Raw genomic sequence first — 23,631 nt, 5'->3', positions numbered from 1 at the left:
TACATGCTCTAGATATAAATACTTGCTTACTGGAAAAGGTTTCTAGTTCACAAGAAAAAATGTAAAATGCAGCAGAACAGACAACAAATAAAAAATTCTGACCATTAGTATCTGTATTTTCCATAAAATTCTTGTCAATATGAATTCAATTGCTGCAACTAGAAACATACCCTTCCTACCGAAATACCTTTCTCCATGTCTTTCTGTAAATAAGATACTTTGGGGAGGTCCTTTTTTTATATCCCCATATACCAATATACTAACAGGAGTTGAACCAAATACTTCACTTCCAAAAGTTTCAAGACATTTGTGCCACCTCAGAATGGAATTAAGGTACCAATCAGATCTTTTGCAAGTCAGATTCAGTACCTAGGTATCCCTGAGGACACAGAATTAGTATTTCAAATAGTATCTATCCCTGTGATGGATTCAGCTGGGATGGTGACACATCAGCTGAACACATCTTCATTATTACTCTTTCTTCAAAGTCATGCTTGCATCAGCAATGGTCTGTGAGTCCAAAGGCAGACAGAGGGTGGGTACCCAAGGAAGGTGCAGATGAAACAAGTGCTGGCACCCAGAATAGCCTCTGAACACCTGGTTCTCCTCCATACACTCCGGTAATGGCAAAGAGTCATCAGTCACACATTTCAGAGCAATAGCTTTTAATGACAGCTTAGATGTCAACACTGTCTTTCCCACAAAGCATGAAAGGACTTGGTCTTGAGAGAAGAGACATCTCAGTGCTCACACAATGACTCTTCCAAGGCCAGATATTTCAAGTATAAAATCACCAAGGGAAACGAACAAAAAAGGTAAAAGGAACTGCATATGGTCCTTCTGTGAAGAATCAAAGAAATATTTCAGAGGCTTAGAATGAAACCGTCTGAGCTCAGATGAGTCACTGGGGTTCTTGGAGCAAAACAGACAATATGGATAATTGGTAAAACAGGAACAGACAGTAAGAAGCATAGTCATGAGGGACAGTCTTGATGCTTGAAGAATATGACAGCTTTTGTGAGGAGTTAACCTCCCTCCCTCACCACACAGTTGGAATAGTAGGAAGTCTGTTCAGAAACATCATGTTGAAAGGGAAGGACAAATGTGTTTAAGTTGGAAAGAAGATGATGGATTAGTTAAGAAAACAAGTGGCAGAATTTAGTCCAATCTACCTTTGAACCTGGTCCTGTTTTGAACAAGAGGGAGCACAATGCGATTTTCAAAGGTACTGGTCAACCTAAATTATTTTAAGAAAAGGGCTTAATGTGAGAAGAACAAAACAAAAATAACATTATCTTCATTACGGAATGAAACCAATGCTGGAAAAAGCTGCAGCCTGGAGAATAGGTCAGTGGTGCCTACGGAAAGAGCATGATGAATTAAGAGCCAAAGAACCTGTAAATGTTATGAGAAGATAGATGTCTTTTGGCAGTCTAATGCTTTGATTTTGTTTAAACTAGCTAAAGTGGGTAACTTAGCTTCAACAGCCCAGTGAATAACTGCTACTGCTATAAAATTTTAACCTTTCCCCCTTCAATTAATGTTAGACCTGAAAAGCTCTCCTCAAAGGGAAAAAACTTTACCAAAAAACTAGGAAAGGTGATATTCATATTCCGGATATTCTTAAAAGATAAAAGAATATACAGACCTTGAGGTTTTAGAACACATACACACACCCCCCCCCAAGTTTTGTTTATGCAACTGAAACACATTTCCTTCTACCATAAAAATCTGCAGCAAGCAAAGGCTTCAGATCTTCATCACTTCATTGCTGCCTCAGTCCAAGAGAAATCCAGTTTACTCTTCACTGCCTCCCCAAGTAAGATAACCTGAAATTTTTCCCAAATGCTTATTTAGAAAATGAGACTTCAAAGTAAAAGGCTGACTTGCATTAATTGCTTATGCTTATCTGCTCTCCCACACTTGTGATCATCTTCCAGCCTGTGCCCATAGCAACAGCTGGAGACCTCTGTGTTCTGGCCTTACCACTGTGGTCTTCCTCTCCTGCATATTGAAGAATATATGGCCTTGATGGCAGGTGCATCAGGAAGCAGCCAGACACACCAAACACATGCCACCTGACGGCATCTTCAACCAGTTACATTTTAAGATCATGCGTTCAAGAGGAGATCCTGCATTTGATAAGAGCCTTTGTATTCTGAAACTTCAAGCTTCTATACTAGAAAAACAAGCACTACTGAAGACCTGGATTGGTGTCAATGATCTGAAAGTCATTTTTCATTGCTGAAATCATCATTTTACTGAAAACACATTTGTTCCCTCAACAAGGATTCCGAGAGCCATAGAAGTATTCTGCATGATGTTTGATGTCATCTCCCCACACATCTCCTTAATGATTTGTCTCTAATTTTTCCAATAAAATCTAGGTGCAATGCTCTGGATTTTCAAAGAGGGACTACTGATTTACACGGGATTTAATTACATTTGATACTGGTCCCCTGTTAAGAGGTGGTTTTGGCCATAACTAACCTCTACATGTGCTAGGAAATTTCAGTTTTTCCACTACAATGAGAAAGTCTATTTCCCTTAGCAGAACCTTAATGAAAACAAAACAAGTAAAAAACCACCCCTAACTCCAATTCTACAAGAAACAGTAGACTACAAACCTATTCTTAATCTGGTATCAATCATTACAATAAAAAATATAGCACACAAACTACACCCAAATCTGTAACAATGCTTGCTTTATTGTACTTAGAGAGCAACTGAGTCTCACCTCAACACTCTTACCATGCTCATCTCATTTCAAGTAAAATTTTTGGCTATCTCCTGCCATAGGCATTGCTAATTAACTGCCTTTTAGAGACAAATATTTTCTTATCTGTTTAGAATCTAAACATGATTCTCTCTTCAAAGGAGTTTTACCCTTTTAACTGGAGTTTTTTAGACTGTTTGGGGAAAAACATAACCTCGTTTTACATATGCTGGCCGATCTCACAAACAGCTCTTAGGTCTTCCTTTCAGTTGTGTACCCAGCACTGAGGGTAGTTTCTTCCTCCCGCTTAAAGTCTGATGAGAACCAAAGTAAATGAAGTGGAACAAAGAAGCTACATTAGCTTTCATAATTTATTGCTCTAGACAACTCCAGCTATTGCCTGTGACAGGAATCAAGCCAGGCAGAAAGAAAATGAAAGTGTTCTGCCACTTTGTCAACAGCTGAAGTTGCAGGACTCATTTCTATGGCTACCAGCAATGTCCCCGAACCCCCATCGCCACACTGCAGCTCTTGACCTGTATTTACAGAGGGCACCAAACACAAAGGAGAACATGCATAAATAATGACCTGAAACGTGTTATGTGCTGTTTTCTTCAGGTTTTTAAAGACTATAGACTAAAAATGATACACTTCGGTGTTCTTTCTTAATACAGGTTAATAAAGAATAAATCTGACACAGTTCACTGAATTTTACTGCCTTGATTATTCAGAAATTTTTTTTTTTTTGGTCTGGATGAATAAACTCCTGTAGTGAACTCTCACAAGCATTTCATTTTGATATCTAAATTCAACCTATTCTGATTAAAGCATCACTTTTGTGGTGTCTTCCACTTGTAAAGGTAAAATTTTTTGCAGAAGTAGATTTGGAGTGAGAAGAGGTGTAAGAACAACTGTCAAAAATTCAACATGGCAACTTTCATAAGTACCATCTGAAAGCAGTAATGCTGGTACACCTAATGAGCAAGAAGGATTCTCCACAGCCCCTTCCCTTGTGCTGAGCACCATGACTGGTTCTGACTCACACAAAGGCTCCGAAATTGGAGCTTAGTCCTTTGCCATTGTGCCTGTGGGTTGCCTGCTTTAAAGATGACACAGCTGGATCTATAAAAATCTCACAGGAAGGAACAACACTGACTTAAGCCAAGCAATCCACAAGGTTCAAAACTGCTAAGCTCAATACGCAATAAAGAAAGGGAAAGACAAAATGGCATAGGACATAGACTCCTCTTGAAAATTCAATTCTTGCTAAATCTTCTTTAGCGGATGAGAAGATCCTCCTAACTTACCAAGAACATTTTATCAGGAAGCAATTAGCACCCCAAGTGGTATCAATACATGAATTTCAACTAGATTTAGATGTCCAAAGCTAAGAGAAGAGAGAAGCAGGAGCAAACACAGTCATTACAGAGAGAGCACCAAGGAATAATTTGAAACTCACCATTTAATGTTTTAATGCCCTAAAAGATGCACATAATGACCCCTGTGTCAAAAGAAAATGTTATGGCTTGACACACTACCAGTACAAATCATGTACATTATTGCCAGAATCCCCTGTGACAGTTCCCAAGACTTTCTGAAATCGACTGCAGATTGAAAAGATGTTACTGTTCAGCAAAATTATTCTTCATAATTGGTACATTTATTTGGAGATCATAGATTTTTCAGTGTAAAGAACATTTTAAAATATTATTTTTTAAAAAACTAATTAAAATGTTTTGAACTATAGCAGCTCTCTTTTTCATTTAAAAAGACAGTATCTTCACAGAGGATATTATATACATTTGGAAATTATTCTGTAAGTGTTTTCTCTGAATAAATGCAGAAAACCAAATACAGAAAGCATCTGTCTCAGCTCTGGTAGTATTTCTTAGAATAATTAAAATGCTAATGAAAAAGCATGTAAAGGCAGGAAGAAGTAGAAGAACCACCCACCCCAGAATAACATCCTTCTATAAGTATCATTTCCAACTTCTGATGTTCTCTAATTTATGCTCTAAGTGATGACAGGTTATGTTTATAGTATCTCTTTAAGAAGGAACCTATTAGTTATCTCCTTTGCACTTGCCAGTACTTCTCAGCAGATTTAGGTGAAATGTTGGACACAAAAATAAGGCACAGATGAAGGCAAGAGATAGCTGGTGTTAGCTTCAACAGTTCATCAGCTGTGAACAACAGAGGCACACCTCTGCACAGCAATTCCCAAATCAGATGAACACAGTGGTACCTCCAATGGCAACGATCAGCTGACACAAAATGCTGTCTCTGACTTGCTATTAGTCCACCCCCTCATACTCCAACTCCTTTTCTTGATTTCTACACTGCAGCCACTCTACAGCTGTTGCAGGTACAGTGTGATTAAGACCAAATCAATTCCCCTTTCAGCCTCACACACATATAAATCATGATTCTGTAATTATTTCACACTCAAACAAAGTGTGGAACTCTGGCATGACTGGTAGATTTTTTATTTTCCATGGGGGAAGGCAAACATAGGCTGGAATTTTCTTCTGCCTCCTTCTAGTTCTTACTCATTTCAGTAGCTCCTCCATCCAAAATGGATGGAAGGAGGAATATGGGTGGCTGTGATTTCAGCAGTGATCCCACTGCATTCCCACATCCCTTACTAACATAGACTATGACCTAAGATTGAGTTAAATTAACCAAGGTGAGAATCAAAAGGAGGAGTAATTGGGCAAAGCTAAGAGAACATAAAAGGTAAGAACAAAGGTTCTCTCTTCTTAATGAGGATTACACAGGACGAACATCACGGTTATTTTCTAAAAAGAACCCAAGTGTCAAAGACCCAGTTCTAACTCAAGCTGTGCCACTGACTACAAAATTGCAAAGCAAGTAAAAACCCTGATTTACAAGTTTCAGAAAAATATTTGAGAAGCCATAATAAACAACACTGCTATGATGTACTCTGTCTGCTTGGAAAAGTCCTAGAAGAAATGCTAATGTGCTATACTGTGCTGTCAGTATTTACATGATGAACCGCCTACATGCTAAATAAGAGACGGCAAGAACAAAGTCCTAAAGGCTTAGGTATTTGCAAGCAGTTGTTTTTGTATTTTTGCTGGTGGTTATTTTTTTAATCAATCCAATTTCTGTGCTGACTTGAAGCCCAATATATATTTGATCTTCCATTTCACAGCATCAAATTAAGCTCCGTATCTGAAGGGAATCTCAGATTCCACAATCTCAGTTTGGCTTATTTGACTACAATTTTTGCACCAAAAAAAAGTGAACCATAGATAGATCATTTATAAGAACAAGTGAGGTAGTTGTAAAGAATACCATCAGTAGTATCCACTGTCTTGGCAATAATGATAGATTTAAGCAGCTGCTACTAGAAAACATCAGCTCTGCCAAAATGTCAGATGCTAATGGCTGAGGCAGCTCAATTAAGCTACAAGACACAATTGCTTTGTTCTACCAGGGATGCAGGCAGGCATATTTCAATTTATATCTGGAACCAACAGAAGCACTTAGGGAAGGAACAGATTAAAAAAAATCTGAATACATACAGCCTTACATCTTCACCTTCTTACAGAAGTCCCAGATTTTAAGAAGTCCCAGATTTTAAGCCACAAGTGATTTGATGCATTATGAGTTCTCAATAAAGCATGCAAAATAGCTGGAGTAGTGTCAGTTTTAAGCAGCAACCCAAATAAAGGATCCGATCAAGTTCACTTTAGCAGTGTGTTGATATGGTAAGTTATTTTTAATGTAAATTTAAATGCAGGTTTTCTGTAGTTTAATGACATTCAACAGTGATAACGTAATGGGAAATAATGGTTGCAACAGCGAACTGTGTTTATGCTACATTGAGAAAAGAGTATATCTAACACATTTTAAAAAATTATGGCAAACATTTCTTCATAAAGTCTAATTAATGTGAGAAAGCATATCTGCCTTTTACAGTAAAACGTGTAAAAGCATGTAAAAACAACTGGACTATCATTTGTTGTCAAGATTCATACAAAAGTAGATGGTGCTGTCAATACTTTCCTCTACTTCCCAGTTCCAATCTGTTCTCCTGAAATCTCACCTATGCAAATGAGATTGTGAACTAAGAATGAAGTAAACTTTGACTTGTTTCTAACATTTACCTCATTTCAGGCAAAGTTAACCTTCCTATGATGAAGGAGAATTAACTGCAGACCATTAAATCTGAGAGTGAGAATAATTTGTAGAAATGTGTCCAGGTCTCAGGGGTTACTGGTCCACACAGGGAGTGTATCACCAGTACAATGCAGCAAATCAAACTGATTTGAGCAACTCCAACAGGAACATTTGCAACTCTCATGCATCTCCAAGATACAGAAAAAAAGAGTTGTACTGTAACCAGCATCCTGTTCTGAGGGCAGACCCCATCACATGCTCACTGCTAGTATCACAAACAAAATTAAAGATGCTTTTTACAGATTAATTTATTGAATGTCTTATGGCAAAGAAAGGAAAAGTGTAATTCTTATCCTCAGAAGTTACAGGTATCTAGACTTCAAACCAGCAATTAAGTTTTAAGACTTGTATATCTGAAGACACCAGCCATTCAGAAATGCTCTGCTATTTGATCACGTATGTGATTTTTTCATGGCACATATGACAATATTTTAGTTATACATGTCCTGGGAATTCAATAGTTTCTTCAACAGTAATCACAGTACATAGGGTTTAACCCTAAGGGTGAAATGAAGAAATTTTAGATAAAAGTACTTTTACTGAACTTTTATTGAATTTCAGACAAACTCTCCTGTGCTAATATGGATAGATCTTGCAATACTTGTAGATCTCTAATAAGCAATCTCACTTATTTTCCATGATGAAATGCTATCTTAAACTGCTTCAAAGGTAAAATTCAGAAAGAACTGGTTTAGTTTGACTCTCAGATTGGATCAGATGATTGACATGTATGCTACAATTCAATGTAATTTTTAATACTATTCCCTTTTACTACAATGCAGGCATAAATGCTTCTATTAACTCATCTTAACATTGACCGTGTTATCTAGAAATTCTTGCTGTTTACAAAGTTTTAACTTCCACAGCACTAGCAACCTACTAAAATTATTTCATGCTACCAAGTGAGAGAAATTGGGCAAAGGAAAAATGTATGTGGATCATGAGGAAAAATTCAGGACACCCTATCATCCCATAGAATAATGTACCCAGAGAATATCTGGCAAGCCTCAAAGATCATAAAGGTACATGTTGGCAGGAAAGGGCTCTCCTTCTGTAATTTTTATGGACCTGTAATGCACAAAAGTTTCCAAAGGTCAACTGAGTTGCCACAGTTGTTCCCAAATTGTCTAAAAATGCCTATAACCTTTTCCCTTCCATCAACTTAGAGTTTCAATTGCAAGAACTCCCTGTGTGTTCACAAAGACAAGCACTGCAAAGCAACTCAGGTATTTAAGTTGGGTCTGTATAATGCTGTGACATCAACCAAGCCAATGGAATTTTTTACCCACACTCAACAATAGTGCAAGTGGGTGTATTTCCCACTAGCATGCATAAGGTCAGTACTTCCAAACCTACTGGAAACACACACCCTATCTTACTTTTATGTGATGCAAAGGGAATAGCAAGGAAGGCTCTGCAAATAGCAATGGTTTCCTTGCATCTACCACAGCCATAAACATGGGAGTTGCTAAAAACAGGACTAGTAGAGGAAAACAATATGGCCACGGAGTTCTGCAGAGACTGAGACACTTTCTACATTGCAAGAATAAGCTTTTATTCTGTCTTCCCCAATGCTCTCCCCTCATCACTTACCAAGCTGCATGCACCTGGCAGTTCAGAAAGCTTTGAACACAGGCTAGTACAGAGTGAGGACTTCCTTGATGAAGTATGTGAAGGTTTAAAACAAAAGTAGATGTTGTTTTGTCTATTCTCCATTTTTTCTACATGAAGGAGTAGCAGATGCTGGCCCCTGTGCCTGTGCATAGCCTGGCTACAGTCACCAAGTCAGAAACTGCTGTCATGGACACTGCTGGGGTGGCAGCCACAGACAGCTGTCTCAGTAATATTCGTACAGTACATTTCCATATGTCAAAAAGCACACATTTATAAAGATGTATATGAGTTAGGATTTTGGAGGACACTCTTGTTAGTATTGATGGGCAGGACTAGCTAAAAGGACTGCACACCGAGCACAAAAAAATGAGATATGTCAAATGTGACAAGAAAAAAGAGCACACATTAGTTGCTTTTAAAATAGATATCAACAGGGAAAAAAGACTTATCTTAAAGCACCAATATACATCTTACAAGCTTATTCACTTGTGCAGTCATATGTGCAAGAGGTATCATGCTATTTTCATTCAGGATCTGTAAATCTAACAATATCCTCAAGGAAAATAATCTAAAAGGTACAAGCAAAGATGTACAATGATAGATATTAGATAAATATATCACTTTACAGTTCTAGGTCTATCCTGTAGTTAAGTATGTCATTTAAGGAGGTATACATTAAAATCACAGAAATGCTAAGGTGGGAAGCTCATACAGCACAACATGTTAGCTTCAAAGCTGAAATTGGCTGTTTTCATTAGCTACTTTGCTGTTAAAATCCAATTCTGCAATATGATTCTCTGGTTTTTGCATTTTAATCCCAGCCCTTAGAGATTAATAATGCTACTTAACCTGTTGTAGCTGTCATTTTTGCACGTGCTGTAAAACAACAATTTATCATGTTCTAAAAGTGCAGGTTTGGTTGCTTTGAAAAGGACCAGTCTTCACACGTAGGATGTGACAGAATTAAAGCTTCAAGTACAACCTCTCTTCCATATGCATTACGCTACGAATTGTTTTCCATGCAGTGGATGGAATGAACTGTACTCATGCACTGAGCAATTCAAGTTCTGCTCTCTGCATTTGTGCAAAACGTGCTTTAGTTACAGAACTTCTACAAACCTTACTCTGAATACAACTTGCTTACGTGTTTTCAACACTGCTCAGCACAGCAGTTATCTCCTAAAGATGCGTGATTTACTGTCTGTCTTCAAAACACAGGTGAACTAAAGGTCCATTTTACAGACTGAGAGCCAAGCAAGACAACACTGCCATCAAGTTTTACCTAAACTTGTTTTTCTGACACAATCAGTTTAGAAATCTAAAGAACTTAAAATATAAAATAGCTAATGCTGTAATATTCAGAAATATGTACATACATTCACAGTGCGAGAAAGTCACCCATGCACTGAAGTCAAAGGGACATATGCTTGGCATGCAGTTAAGAATGGTCAATACCCAAGCAGCATATTTTAGATTTGGAAGTGAGAGCCCATAAAACCATGCAGTCAGTCATCATGCAAAGAAAGGGGAGTGTGTATCACTTGTCCAAAATCACTCTGTATAGTAATGAACCTCTGTAATAAGGCTACATAGAGCTACCCAGTCAGTTATAAATCTGGCATTCCCAAGTGTACTTTGGAGTGTGACTTCAGTAAATATTGCTATCAGAGTGGTTCAGAGATATATTTCCTTAGCCTTCTAGAAAAAAAAAAAACCCAAACATTAAAAATGAGCCAATTTCTCCATGTGTCATTATACTGTTATGAACATGATACAGGACTGGAAATTGTAAGGCTGCCATAAAAACATCTTTCCACTGAACAGCTGTAGTCTAGTGGTAGATCAACCTCATTCAAGACACAAGCTTAAAATCAAGTTCACAAGTCTCCAAGTGAAGAGGTTACAGATGAAGTCAGTCAAGATAACGTTGCTTCAACACCTCCCAGATGCAAGAAGAGTCCTAATAACAGAGCACTTGGAGTCTCTTATTTCAGGCTCTGTTCACATTCTTCCCCAGTGAGCAGCAGCCCAGTGTAACAACAACGGCAGTAATTGCTCACTGTCACTGTAAGCCAGACCTGCAGTGAACTACGCATGCATGCATGGAGCAAATGATGAGAATCTGAGCTAAGCTCACAAACGGGTTCCTCAGAAATACTTCAAAAGGCTTATAATCTTGCCAAATTTGAAAATAAAATGTATTAATTCAAAGTGACAACCACATTGATGGTTCCAGCTAACCACAGACACAGAGTAAAGTTTTACACATAAATGCAAAATAATTGATTGTGCATTCCACATTAACGCTCTTTGCATGACTTGTGTCCAATTATGCTTTTCTCACTCAAATTCAGGCTTTGTATGTACCCACTTCATTGCACACTTTACTTATAAACAGAACTCTGATACTTTTTCTGAGGACAATTTTATCACCCCTTAAAATAAACAAAAGTGAAATTTCAAATGACTGGATGGCTGCACAAGGCTTTAAGAAAGAATTTTTCGTAGTCTTTAACGTTTATCAAGTGTATCACTCTAATAATCCACAGTGCTATCACTTCTACAGTTACACTCTTCTATTTTCCTTTTTTTTGATGATCACCATCTTATAAACCAGCTACAGGAACATATTTTTAAAAGATGAATGCCTCTCCCACAAAGAATGCCATATTAGGGGGGTTTATTAGTGATTTATGACTGTCATTCTTCAACAAGACTGCTTCTCTTTTATAAAACCTAAAATTTATTTTTTATCCACTCTGAAAAGAACAAACAAAACCACTGATAATGTTTGAAAAACGCTTTCCTCTACTGCATAGCTATTTCCTGACTGCCTGTATACCTGGCACTTCTACCACATCACCAGTCAGTTGATATTCTCTTTATCCAGTCACCTGCTGTCATACTACTCATACAAAGAAAACTGTCAGGCCCACAGCAACATGCCTCACAAGCTTTCTCAACCTCCCCCTCACTATTTAAGTTCTTCCTTCTTTTCATGATCACTTTCATAACTACAGCTCTCATGTTTGTTCATACAGAAGATTAGCACTTCTCAGCTACCCTGCTAACACGCATCAGGAACCCAGCTTTCCTATGCTGGCTTAAAAGAGAGTAGCTACCAGCCACCCTGAAGAACGCTGCAGTATCACAATCACTGCATGAGAATAATTTCAAAAGCAGGAACAAAGCAAGGTGTAGGCTTAACTGAAAAAAGAATCAAAGACTTAAATTATACCACTGTTATACAACGGGGTAAACTTCAGGAGATTAATCCCCAAAATATAATTCAGAACAATTCCAACACCTTCAAATGAATTTAAGAAAAAAAATTTAAAGAGAAAAATTAAAAAGAGAAAGAGAGAACATTAAACACGGGCTTATGGAGATCAGCTGGTGCACAACACACCAGAGCTGTCCTCCTACAGTCTACATCTCTCAACTGATTAAAAAAAAAAAAAGTAGAAATTACCACCAAAAAAAAAAAAAAAAAAAAAAAAAAAAGGTAGCATTTTCTGTGTGTCTGCCACTCAGTTATGGACAATGATACTGCACCTCTACAACTTCTTCCTTTGTCCTGAAGTGTCAAAAATATCTGTAGAACTTTATTCTCAGTTGACTAAGGGGATCCTTTTATTCATTCTATTTTCACTGTTCATCCATGAGCTGCAACATGATTGACATCTTTTCCATCAGAACTGTACAGCAGCATGACAAGCTAATTATTATTTAAAAAATGATACACATTACCTCTCCAGGTCAAGCTACAATCCTCTAGCTGGACATCATTTTTAAACTTACAAGCTTTAATAACTTGTGCATCATTCTAGTCCAGATACTACACTCAGTTTCAGAGAAGGTTTCCTGAAAATGAAGGCTTTATTATTTCTATGTAGTTTTTAGTGACTGCTACCAGTATTGCTAATAATAACTGGTAGCCCTTCTTCTGCAACAAATGACTATTTCTTGTAATTTTATCAGGGCTCTCAAGAAGCAAAAGTGACAAAAGGACCTAGCTTCTTAAACCAAGTTTTATACTTTGGCTTCATAGTTTCAACTGGCTGGAATTAAATATCTTTTACCCCCCAGCTGACTTTCTATGCCACAGAGCAATTAGTTGTCAAAAATGCATTCATATCCAATAGCAACAACAAAATATGGGAGGAGGCACATTAGATCAAGCAAATGCATTCATACCTTCAGAATGCAGGTGGAGGCAGGAGACAATTAGAGAAGGAAATTGAACTAGAAGGCATTTCCTGAGGATTAATGAATGGGTGATAGTGTTTGATAGTCAAGGGCAGGATGGGTTCTGCAACCGGCACACTTCATTAATCCCCCAGGCAATACAAACTGGGATTCTGCTAATTTTTTTCTGCACTTTTTATTTTCCTTAACATCTAATTAAAATTTCCACTTAATCTGACACCATCATTCCCTCACAATCACAGAATGGTTTGGGTTGGAAGAAACCTTAAATATAATCTAGTTCCAATCCCCCTACCATGGGAGGGCAAGTCCCACTGGACCATGTTGCTCAAAGCCCCATCCAGCCTGGCCTTGAACACTTCCCAGGATGGGGCATCCACAACTTCTCTGGGCAACCTGTGCCTCACCACCCTCATGGTAAAGAATTTCTTCCTAATATCTAATCTAAACCCGCCATCTATCAGTTTGAGGACATTCTTGTCACTGCATGCTTTTGTAAGAATTCCCTCTTTCGCTTTCCTTTAGGCCCCTTTCAGGTACTGGAAGGTGCTGTACGGTCTTACCGAGGCCTTTGCTTCTCCAGGTGGAACAGCCCCAGCTCTCTCAGCCTCTCCTCTCTGCAGAGAAGTGCTCCAACACCCTGAGCATCTTCGTGGACCTCCTCCAGACTTGCTCCAACAGGTTCCTGTGCTCCATATGTCGGGAGCTCCAGAGCTGGATACAGCACTCCAGATGGGGGTCTCCCTCTGCAGAGGGGCAGAATCCCTTTCCTTGCTCTGCTGCCCACCCTGCTTTTGATGCAGCCCAGAACACAGATGGCTTTCTGGGCTGCAAGTGTATATTGCCAAGACGTGTTGAGGTTCTCATCCACCAACATCCCCAAGTCCTTCTCATCACCTCTGCTCTCAGTCCATTTTCTGCCCAGCCTTTATTTGTGCATGGGATTACCCCAAGCCACATACAGGTCCTTACAGTTGGCCTTGTTGAACTTCATGACATCCAGAGCCCAATGCTGTCTGTATGTCTGAACAGTCCTACTATGATAAATAACATCCATAAAATTACAGAATTAATACCTGGTGGAAAAGGCCAGGTAACTTCAAGTTTCAGAAAGTAGTTCTTATTTTCTCCTAAAGACTAAACATGTTCTCTGCCTTAGAAACAGAAAGGACTCAGCAGATGTAATTCTTTCCACTAAATTACAAGCTGCTTGATGGCCTCCATTATCCAGTGGTAGCAGACAAAGAGCAAATCAAGTATTGGAGAGAACAACTGATTTTCAGCTGCCTTTGAGTGCCTTAGGAAGCCACATACACTAATGCATTACTGAACATGTCCCAGCCAGCAACCACACCTCTCCATCACCGTAACTCCACACTAACCTGTGACAGGTGCATCTATGTCCAGCAAATTTTTTTCCTGGCGGAGAATCGAAGCTCCCTCTGTTATTATTCTCAAAGCAACACTCTCTTCCAGTCTCCCTTCCTTCATAAGGTGTGCCTTTAAGATATCCACACGAGGTTTTCCATCATTATCAAACACTTCCTTGGCTGTGAGACGGTGACTTGGAGGAAATGGGACAGCTAGGTGGGAAAAAAACAAAACACGTGGTCACTCTTTACAGCAAAGCTTCCATTACTGGCACATTTCAAAACATATCTCTACTGCAAAACAATGTTAACATAGATTTTCTACTGCCTCTTACAATTTGTGGTTTAAATTGTATATAGATTCCCAAAGATACCATTAAAGTGCATGTATTCTGCAAGATATATTATTCACACATGCAAGAAGTAATTCATGCTTATAAAAAAATTGAGAGGAGTATTTAAGCCATAATTACAGGTAGATACATTCAAACAAGTCCCCCAAAAGGCACGGGAGTATTGGGGAAAGGAGGGAACCAACTCTAAACTGCTCTGGTAGAACTAGAGAACACTGAGAGATGTTATCTATTAACAGCATAACATGCACATGCAAGTGCAAATATTTAATACCTGTGCGTGGACATGCATAGATACACTCCAACTGACATTCTAAAATCCAAGACAGAGATCTCTCTAATGACTTTGGGCAGGAGGATGTAAGATGTTTTCCCTGTAGAAGTAATAGTTTGCTACACAAGATACATCTGAAGCCCACCAAAGCGCACCTCAGTGCCGAATGGACAACTCCAGCAAAGACAGGGCAGAGGACGTATCAGTTGGAAAAAAATGAATAAATATGAAGGTTGCCCTGGCAACATGGCAGCAACCAGCAAGCTGCATACTGTCCTCACGTAAGGTCAGAGGCATGAACTTGTATGTTCCTGCTCTTCTGGAGCCAGCTGGAGCGAGAAGGCTTGGAGGTGATGCTGTCAGTTGCCAGGATGAGGCTGGAACATTATCCCAGCTTAACCCCCTTTCCCTCGCAGCTCAGTCGGAGTGGCATTAGGCAGCGCCTGCCTCGCCAGCCACAGGGTAATTATCCTGATCCCTGCCACAGCTGCAAGAGGGTCAGGTTGTTCTGGAGCTCCAAGCAGGGAGAGGAGGTGCCTGCAGGGCAGGTCTCAGCTGGCCACATCTGCAGTGCAACCCTGTCCCTGCCAAAGGGCCTTGTACCCTGTGGAATCTCTCACTGGCAGCTCTGCCCCATCACAAGACACGAAACCTTAACACAGAAGATCAATATATCCGTTAGCTTCAATTTTCTTCTAATTTCACCATCAGCAGACTTCAAAACCCCATAACTCACACTCATTAATTAAAGTTCAGACCAAGCACTCTTCTATTACACTACCAGAAGTAACAGCAGAAAATAAAACATTTCACTTTATGCAGTTATTTTCCACTGACATTTTTAACACAAACAGCTTCAGAAAATGCCTTTTCCCCCACCCCCAATCTTTGGGTTTTGCCTTTTTGCTGCTCCAGCAGTCCATTCACTGAAATAATCTGTGGGGACTAATGAATGTGGGTGTCTAGAATACACTGAAGCCTGACTGCTCTCAGACTTCAACATGGGGCAAAAAGGGGAGAAGGTGAAAATTTATGAAAAAACCATTTTATTATGCAACATAGAAAAAGAATAATATTTTCTAAAAAATGGAAGGTGAATGATAACTCAGCAGTTCTCCAATCCTCTTTTTACAAAAACAAAACTGTGGAAGGGTACCTAGTCCTAATGATCCTGCATTTCCAGCATGGAGGAAGGAGGAAAGGGAAAAGTTGGTACATATCTGCAATCACTTTGGCTGGAAGAAGCATATACCATTAGCAAGACAACAGCCACTGTTCCTCCCTAAATGTATGATAACGCACACACCTATGCAGTGCACCATTACGTTGAGGTATGTATGCTGAAAGGACATTTTTGTATTTATAAAGACAGCAAAACACAGATGCAATGACAATAGCAAACAAAAGCTATGACGTAAAACCTGCTGATATAGAAAAAAATACGACATATGCTGCAGCGCTGTAAGAGTTCTGCAGGCAGAGCTCTAACAAAGATGTACCAGTACCTAATTAAAGAAAAAAAGATACTGTTCTAACAGCAGATGATTCATGATTAATTAGTAAAAACATGAGTGACTGAATAGACCACAAATTGCATCTTCCATTATGAGAATATTAACTTTGAATGTACACACACACAGAGCTTCCACAGAAGAACAACGTAAGAAATGGTCATGTTCATGCAGAAGTCAGTTAAACATTATTTTTACTGGTAACACCCACAAATGCCTGCATCAACCAAAATCCTTTTATAAATACAACAAACATTTAACTTCCATTGCTTTACAGAGAGCAATATTACCATCTGAATACACAGGTATCCATCTGTTTCTCCATTCCTTTTTTCTTTTTCTGCTTTTTTAAACCTATGGTATCAACAGATATAAATAAATAACAATAAATGCAATAAACTTGACTGTTATCATAAAGAAACCCTAGAATCTCATCAGACACCAACTGTGCACACAGAATACACAATGAGGAAGAGCATGGAGCTGGAGAGGAGGCCACCAGGGAGAGGCAGGAAGAGGAAGGAGTGGGGACTGAACTGCCAGCACCGAGTTCCTCGCCAGGGCACAGGCCCAGGGGACGTTTTTGTAAAAATAGGTAAGAATCTGTGTTAAGCAAAGGCCATAAAAAGGGGAGAGGCAATAAAATGTGCATATACATAGAAGATGTATTTTTAGAAGTTTAGTGACAAATCTCACTACAAGACCACCACATAAGACTCATGCATGCCTAATCATACTTTGTAAATCTTAAAACCGGGACAAGTGTTCACTTACATTTATTTCCTTATATTGGCATAAAAAACAAATAAACAACTATTCACCATGTGAAATACGACCCTGGTGGTTTGGTAATAAAACACGGACCACAACCAAATGCAAAGAAACAAGGTTTTCAACCCTTTTAAACCTCAGCCTGTCAGTAACATCCTCCTGAGATCTGAAAACACAAGAAAATACTCTAACCACTTATTAGTGGGGGTTTTTTCCACTTGTGCTTTCAGGTCTCTTGAGCATGTTCCAGCAAATGGAGGAAAAGATCAACCTGTTCTTTTACTGTTCTTGCAGGCTCCTGCAAAACCCATCTTATCGTTAACACACAGCCACTGCAAAGGTCAGACACCATTACTGTTTCTCTCAAATATTAAGCAGCCTGTCTGGAACAAATAAATAAACCATAAAGAGCTCTGCTTAATTAGAGTGGACTATGTGTGCACACACAAATAAAATACAAGCATGTGGCAAAGCAAGCATTATTTTGTTTATATATTATTCATTTTAAAATGAAGCTGTACACTAAATTAATACTCTCAGAGGAGGCTTCCCATAAGAAAAACTCTTTCATCAATATTCAAGTTCCCTGCAAATTATCTCCCTCTGTAATGCTTGTCTTGTAATTTTATATAACTTATGCTGTATGGCTGTACATAACTATGTTTATAGCACACCATACTTTTATGATAAATAAATGTTTTCCTTTTTATTTGTAAGGAAAACACACCAATAACTGCTAACATCTCAATAACCCAATGTACTGCATTTGTCTGATGGCAGTTTGCAATTCTCCATTTTGAGAAACACATGCGCTATAGCAATGCCCAGAGCACAAGTTATTAAACACATTGACACTTTGTCATGACACTTATGCAAAGTGCAAAAAAAAAATTAAAAGGTCACTCTTCAGCTTTGGGTTTTTTACATCTACTTCTTCATAACCTTCAGATTCAGTATGCATAAAAATTTCCTAAAACTATGATAAAAATCATCTCAAACTCCAACAACGCTGTGTTTTTTAAAGATAGGAACATTTTTAATATTTAACTAACAGGTTCTGCAGTCTGACTTTGAAAATCTACACCCATTTTATAATGTGTTTGAACACATAGCATAATCTTGAGCAATCCTGCTGAACAATAACATCCATACTGGGTGCTTTTACTATTTAATCAGAGTTCTGCATTTCTGCACCACACTGGGTCTGACAAAACTATGCTGCAACACAAAGAAGCAGACAGAGATCAACTTTTCGACCTAAAGACATTAGTTTAACCTTACCTAATTCCTGCACAGTTGCCTATGAACTTCTGGTTTACAAGGTTTCTATGAACCTAAGGGGAAGGAATGATGAATGTTTTGTTTTCAAGAACTCTACTTAGTTCAGGTGACAGGCAGAAACAAGAGGATGAGTCACTGTCATCCACAGCTGCTAAGGGGAACAGAGTGAAATCCCCCAGGCAGTGCAGAGCTCACCAAAGTGGTGGAAAAAGGAAAGGGCACTGCCAAAGATGCTTGCCCATGGAGGACATGGAGTTCTCATGTGACAAACATCCCCTCTCCACAGATTTCCTCAGGCACCACATGGACAATGCTTTCATCTCCATACACAAGTTTTCTGGAGACAGATTCGACCATTCAAACACACTGAATCACCGGGATCTCTTTTTTAACCTGCACATTATTTCCTTAGCAGGTACTTTTTAGGAGTACCATACAGAAGGCTGAGTTATTCAGAAGACAAAATTCATTTTCAATATAAAATTTTGTACTACAGCATTTGTAACATGTTCAAGTTCTTATTTGCTTTTTATGTACTTGGCAGGAAAATATGTCTACACCTGATAAAAAAAAAAAATCCAACTATTTATTCAACAGCAAAACGGCCAAACCAAAATCATCTCAGTGGAGATAAAAGTGGAACACATGTTCTGATGTTTTCTAACAAAAACTATCAGGTTTCATTTTACATTAGCTACTGTTATTAGAACAGGCACTGGAATTGGCAATCTCTCTCTAAAAGATCAAGCTTTCACCTGCTATTTTAAGACATGACGTATTTGAGGACTGTTTTTACTAAATCTGCTGCTCACCAGATGGTGAAAGCATTGGAAATTAGAATCTGGAAAATAAATCTACAGTATAAAATAAGAAGAGCTATGAGGATTCCTATAGAAATTTAGCATGAATTTTTCTTCATTGCCAACAAGTTCTTGCAGTGTAATCAGAAGCGCTCACAACCGTATTTGCTAAAAGACGTAATTAAATTAACACCACTCATGAGCAAGGCACTTTGCTTCACAGAAAGCTGAGGTTTTCACTGGGCAAGCCAGTCAATGCTGCATAAAGACAGAGTCCACCAAAAAGAATGTTGCATGAAGACACCTTTGAGTAACAGCACCTGTATGTGAACCGAACTGGGAGCAGACAGGAGACTCATTCCTCAATAAAGCCCACATGTACCAAATTTAGAGAGAAAAGAGAAAGGAGTTCCTTTCACAGACATCTCGGCTGACAACGTGGAAAACAGGCCACTTGACAAGAGGCAGTAACACCTGTGGCCTAGAAAAAACAGAAGGTACTACAGGTTGGCAAGGAAACCGCTTCTCACAAGACTGAGATGAGCCTTGCTAGCACTACTTTTTGATGTACAAAAGCTCAAGCTAAAAAAATTTTTTAAGTAACAAAAGACACTTCATCAAATATCCCAGTTCCAATGACTATTTTTAATATATTGTGACACTTCAATCACAACTGGGGAACATAACAGCAAAGACAATTGCCTCAGAGAAACTCACCTGCCTATCTGGACAGAAGCTATGCTAGGAAGGTGTTTGTAAAAGGGCTGCGTCAACCATATACTGATCCCAATGTATTGCCAAGCTGTTTCCAGACACTAGGGCCGTGGCCTCCTAATCAGTAGGCTTCACTCCCCCCTTCACTCCTCCAGTGAAATGTCTCACTCTAAGACAACCCATTCAAGCACACTACAAGCACACACACAAGGGAAGGATGAAGTCTCATCCCTGTGCACCTTGTTACTTCACAGAAGGCTGCCACTGACCAGCTGGGAAGCTGGGACTTGCACATTGTGCCAGAAGCTATGTTGGTACCTCTCAATCATATGGATAAGTTTTTGACAGATGAGCTCCTCTCAACTGCCTCTGCCATTTTAATGAACATACAGGGATCTTTTTGCAAACACATGAGTGGCACTGCAAAGAGGAAGGACAATAAAAGTCACCATTAACTTGGAACTACAGGGGATGAAATCCTGTCATTTCTGTCTAATTACCAAGCTCAAGTGTGATGGGTTGCCCCTGGCTGGATGCCAGGTGACTGTTCTTACAAGATGAAAGGCTACAGTACTACAACTTCCCACCACTTCAGGAACTGCTATGGTCTTTTCATGGCATTACTTGCCTCCTCCAGAATACAGTACCTAACAATAAGAAAAGTATACAGCAACATTTTTCTTCAACTCTTTAAAAGAGCATAACCAATCGCCTCATAAACTCAGGTCAAATTATACTTGGAAAGAACAACCGTAAGTAGCTATGTCACCTTCAGTCATCTCAAAAAAAAAAAAAATTCCATTGAAAACAACACCCACTACTACAGGATTTGATTTTCTTTATATTCAACACAGCAAGCTTTAAAAACCCTAAAGAAGAATTTACACAAAGAGGTTCTTCCAAGGGGTTAGAGCAGGGCCCTATTATTCTTACTCTGGGCTCAAATGAAGAATAGAAATAAAAACCACCAAGGCCTGGATAAACACACAAGATTCCCTTGGTGGTTTGACTCTTCACTGGTGAATTGATTGACATGTACCCATCTCAAACACTGTGAACACTTTTATAATAAATTGTAGCATTGGTATCAGCAACATAGATAAATGTGTATATTTCTGTAACAAGCCAAATCTAACTCTACTTTTCAATCATTATCAAACAATTAGCAATAAAAATGTTTTTGAGTTTCTCAGAAAAAGTCTGGGGAAGAAAAAGACATCAGAACTTTTCCAGAACACTTACAGGCAACAGACACATCAGAGAGCACAGGAACCCTGAGAATCTAGGAAGAGGTACAGGTTGAAAAGGGGAAGGGAAGGAAGTACACTTTAAAAGAATTGCATGAAAGAAAAGCCTCCTAATTCAAAGAAATGGGTCTGTATGAAATATCAAATTGTACTGTATGTGGTTATATACTGGCAGCATTCCCAGAATATCTTTTGGCCAACTACTGGAATAAACAAACAAATCCTACCAGTCTTAAAGAGCACAAACAACACACATCCCTATAAAATATTACAAAAGAGTATTCTTTCCTTGTGTTTGAGTTCCTATGCAAGTATCTTTGACATTTACGATCCACTCCTGTCCACAGTTCATGGATAAAAACCAACTACAAAATAAAGTAGAGAGGAAAAATTCAGTTCAACAGGAAACATTCCCAGTTAGGACCAACACATACAGTAAAAATTGGAAAATGTGATCATAGCTTCCTGGCCTCATCAGAAAAGTTTGTTTTTCTACTTTGTTACACCCAAGTTTTTCCAGAGACCTCGAACTGAATTCTGTTGAGCTTTGTTTTTATTAGCTTTTGGAACAGAGAACAATAATTACCCAGAGCTTAAATTCCTTTATAGGAATTCATTTGGACAAAAGAGTCAGGGGAAAAAGAACCCTATAACAATGGAAAATACCAAAGGTCTTCCAAGACTTAGATAAGGAATTAGGCACAGTCCTCCATTTCCCAAAATACTTGAGTGATGGATAATTTCTTTTCTACAGTAAAGCTTCACTATTGTTCCTAATTGGAGGCAATTAGGAAGTGATTGCATGTCAAATTATTTCAATCTACTGGGAAAAAAACCCAATCAATCTCTTTTAGACCTGGAAAACCTTCAGGTATCAATCCACATTTATGGCACCATTTTCTTCTGATTTTCTGGTGCAACTTTAGTCAGTTGACACTACCAAATTTCAGTCTCTTATGTGACAAAGGTAGCTAAAAGGGGACTGCAAATAATTCCTCACCTACAAACTGAATTCCCTCTCCAACCTTCCGAGCGTAATGAGGTACCTTTACCACTTCTGGTCAGAAATCAGCTTAGCTTTGAGGACTAACTCAAAGTTTCCAACAACATGCAAAAGGGCAGGGAAGCAAACACCATTTCCTTTCCAAAGCTGTTCCACCAGGGCAAGGTTTAAATACAATCAACATCTAGCTTCCAAAAATTGACCACTGCAGAGTCTGGCCCTTGTCACACAAATTTCTTAAAACAAGTCATAGACTCATAGAATGGTTTGAATTGGAAAGGACCTTAAACAGCATCCTTAAACAGCATTCCAACACCTCTGCCACGGGCAGGGACACCTTCCACTAGACCAGGCTGCTCAGAGCCCCACCCAGCCTGGCTTTGAGCTCCTAAAAGTAGGAGAGATGAGCAAGTGCAGGTAAAGCAGCCTCTATATGGAGATACTCTGTTTCCTACCACTCCTTAAATGCCACATTACAGAAATTGCTCTGCTTAAATGTCAGCCTGCAAAGCTGATTCCTGGAACAAGAAACACCAGCACACCTCTTGCTGCTACAAGAAAGTTCACTGGGCAGAGGAACTGAAAATTCCTGCTAGCACTACTAAGTAATTGTTTAAAAAATACATCTTACATTTCAAATTTAGGGCTATTTGGCACCTAGCAATTGATAACTTTCCCAAAGAACATTCAGCCTACCGAACAAAGACAAGGGGGTAGGGATGCTAACAGACCAAGGTACTTTACTACTGCCTGTCTCTTTCAGGTTCTAAGCTGTTGAATGCTGACCAAAGGACTTGCAAGTAGCATCCTTGAATCACGTAAGTTTTATTTTATTTTAATTTTTTTTTTTAAAGCAAACTTTTGGAAAAACAAACAAATAAAAAATTCAAACACCTTACTTAAGTCAATAAATATCAGGATGTAAAAAAGATTTGAAGCATTATTGTCTGAACTATGCCCTGTGAACTAAATCAAAAATTTATGCTGACCTGTAAGTGTTAACCTGGTTTATTATTTTGTTGATCATGAGGCATGCAGTAAGTAGCAGATATACACCAGCTCCTCATAAATCAGTCAGACAAGTCTAAGGAATAAGACTTACAAAAATAACTATGTGTAATGACCATGTGTAGCTGGAGCCAAATTAACCTTAAGAAGAAGATGGAAACAGCAGTTGATATGTGGGTGTTTTGTTTGTTTCAGGTTTTGTTTGAATTTTTGGATTTTTTTTTTTAATCTCAGAGAGCTTTGCGTGTTTCAGTAGCATTCTTGCCTTTGACAGAAGTTTAAAATCAGCATACTTCTGGATGAGTGAATCTCTACTGACTCACACTGGTTTATGGTATACAAGGAACTGGCCCAAGCTCTGCACATGCTAGTGTGAAAAACATCATTTCAGAATTCCACTAAAACTGAATTTTGCTTGTACAGGCATAATCAATAAACAGGAAACACAGGCATAAAAAAAATATCTGCACCTGATTATATAATAAAACTAATTTGTGCTAGGCTACACCTATTATTCATCCAATAAAAGCCCTTTCTTATTTAGGGGTCAGGTA

The 23,631-nt window shown here is 38.7% G+C and overlaps 1 protein-coding gene across 4 annotated transcripts in view; it reads right to left on the bottom strand.

Moving 5' to 3' along the window:
• PPP3CA (protein phosphatase 3 catalytic subunit alpha) overlaps positions 1-23,631 on the bottom strand; it is a 176,859-nt gene that overhangs the window by 87,803 nt on the left and 65,425 nt on the right. For all 4 annotated transcript variants that reach the window (XM_039550611.1, XM_010411678.3, XM_010411680.3 and 1 more), the window contains exon 2: positions 14,128-14,328. In XM_039550611.1, the coding sequence (XP_039406545.1) occupies positions 14,128-14,328 (201 nt within the window). The remainder of the gene's footprint in view (positions 1-14,127; positions 14,329-23,631) is intronic.

This window comes from Corvus cornix, chromosome 4, assembly GCF_000738735.6.
Source record: "Corvus cornix cornix isolate S_Up_H32 chromosome 4, ASM73873v5, whole genome shotgun sequence".
Lineage (NCBI taxonomy): Eukaryota > Metazoa > Chordata > Aves > Passeriformes > Corvidae > Corvus > Corvus cornix.
Note: the sequence above shows the minus strand (reverse complement) of the source record. Positions and strands in the feature narration are given on the sequence as shown.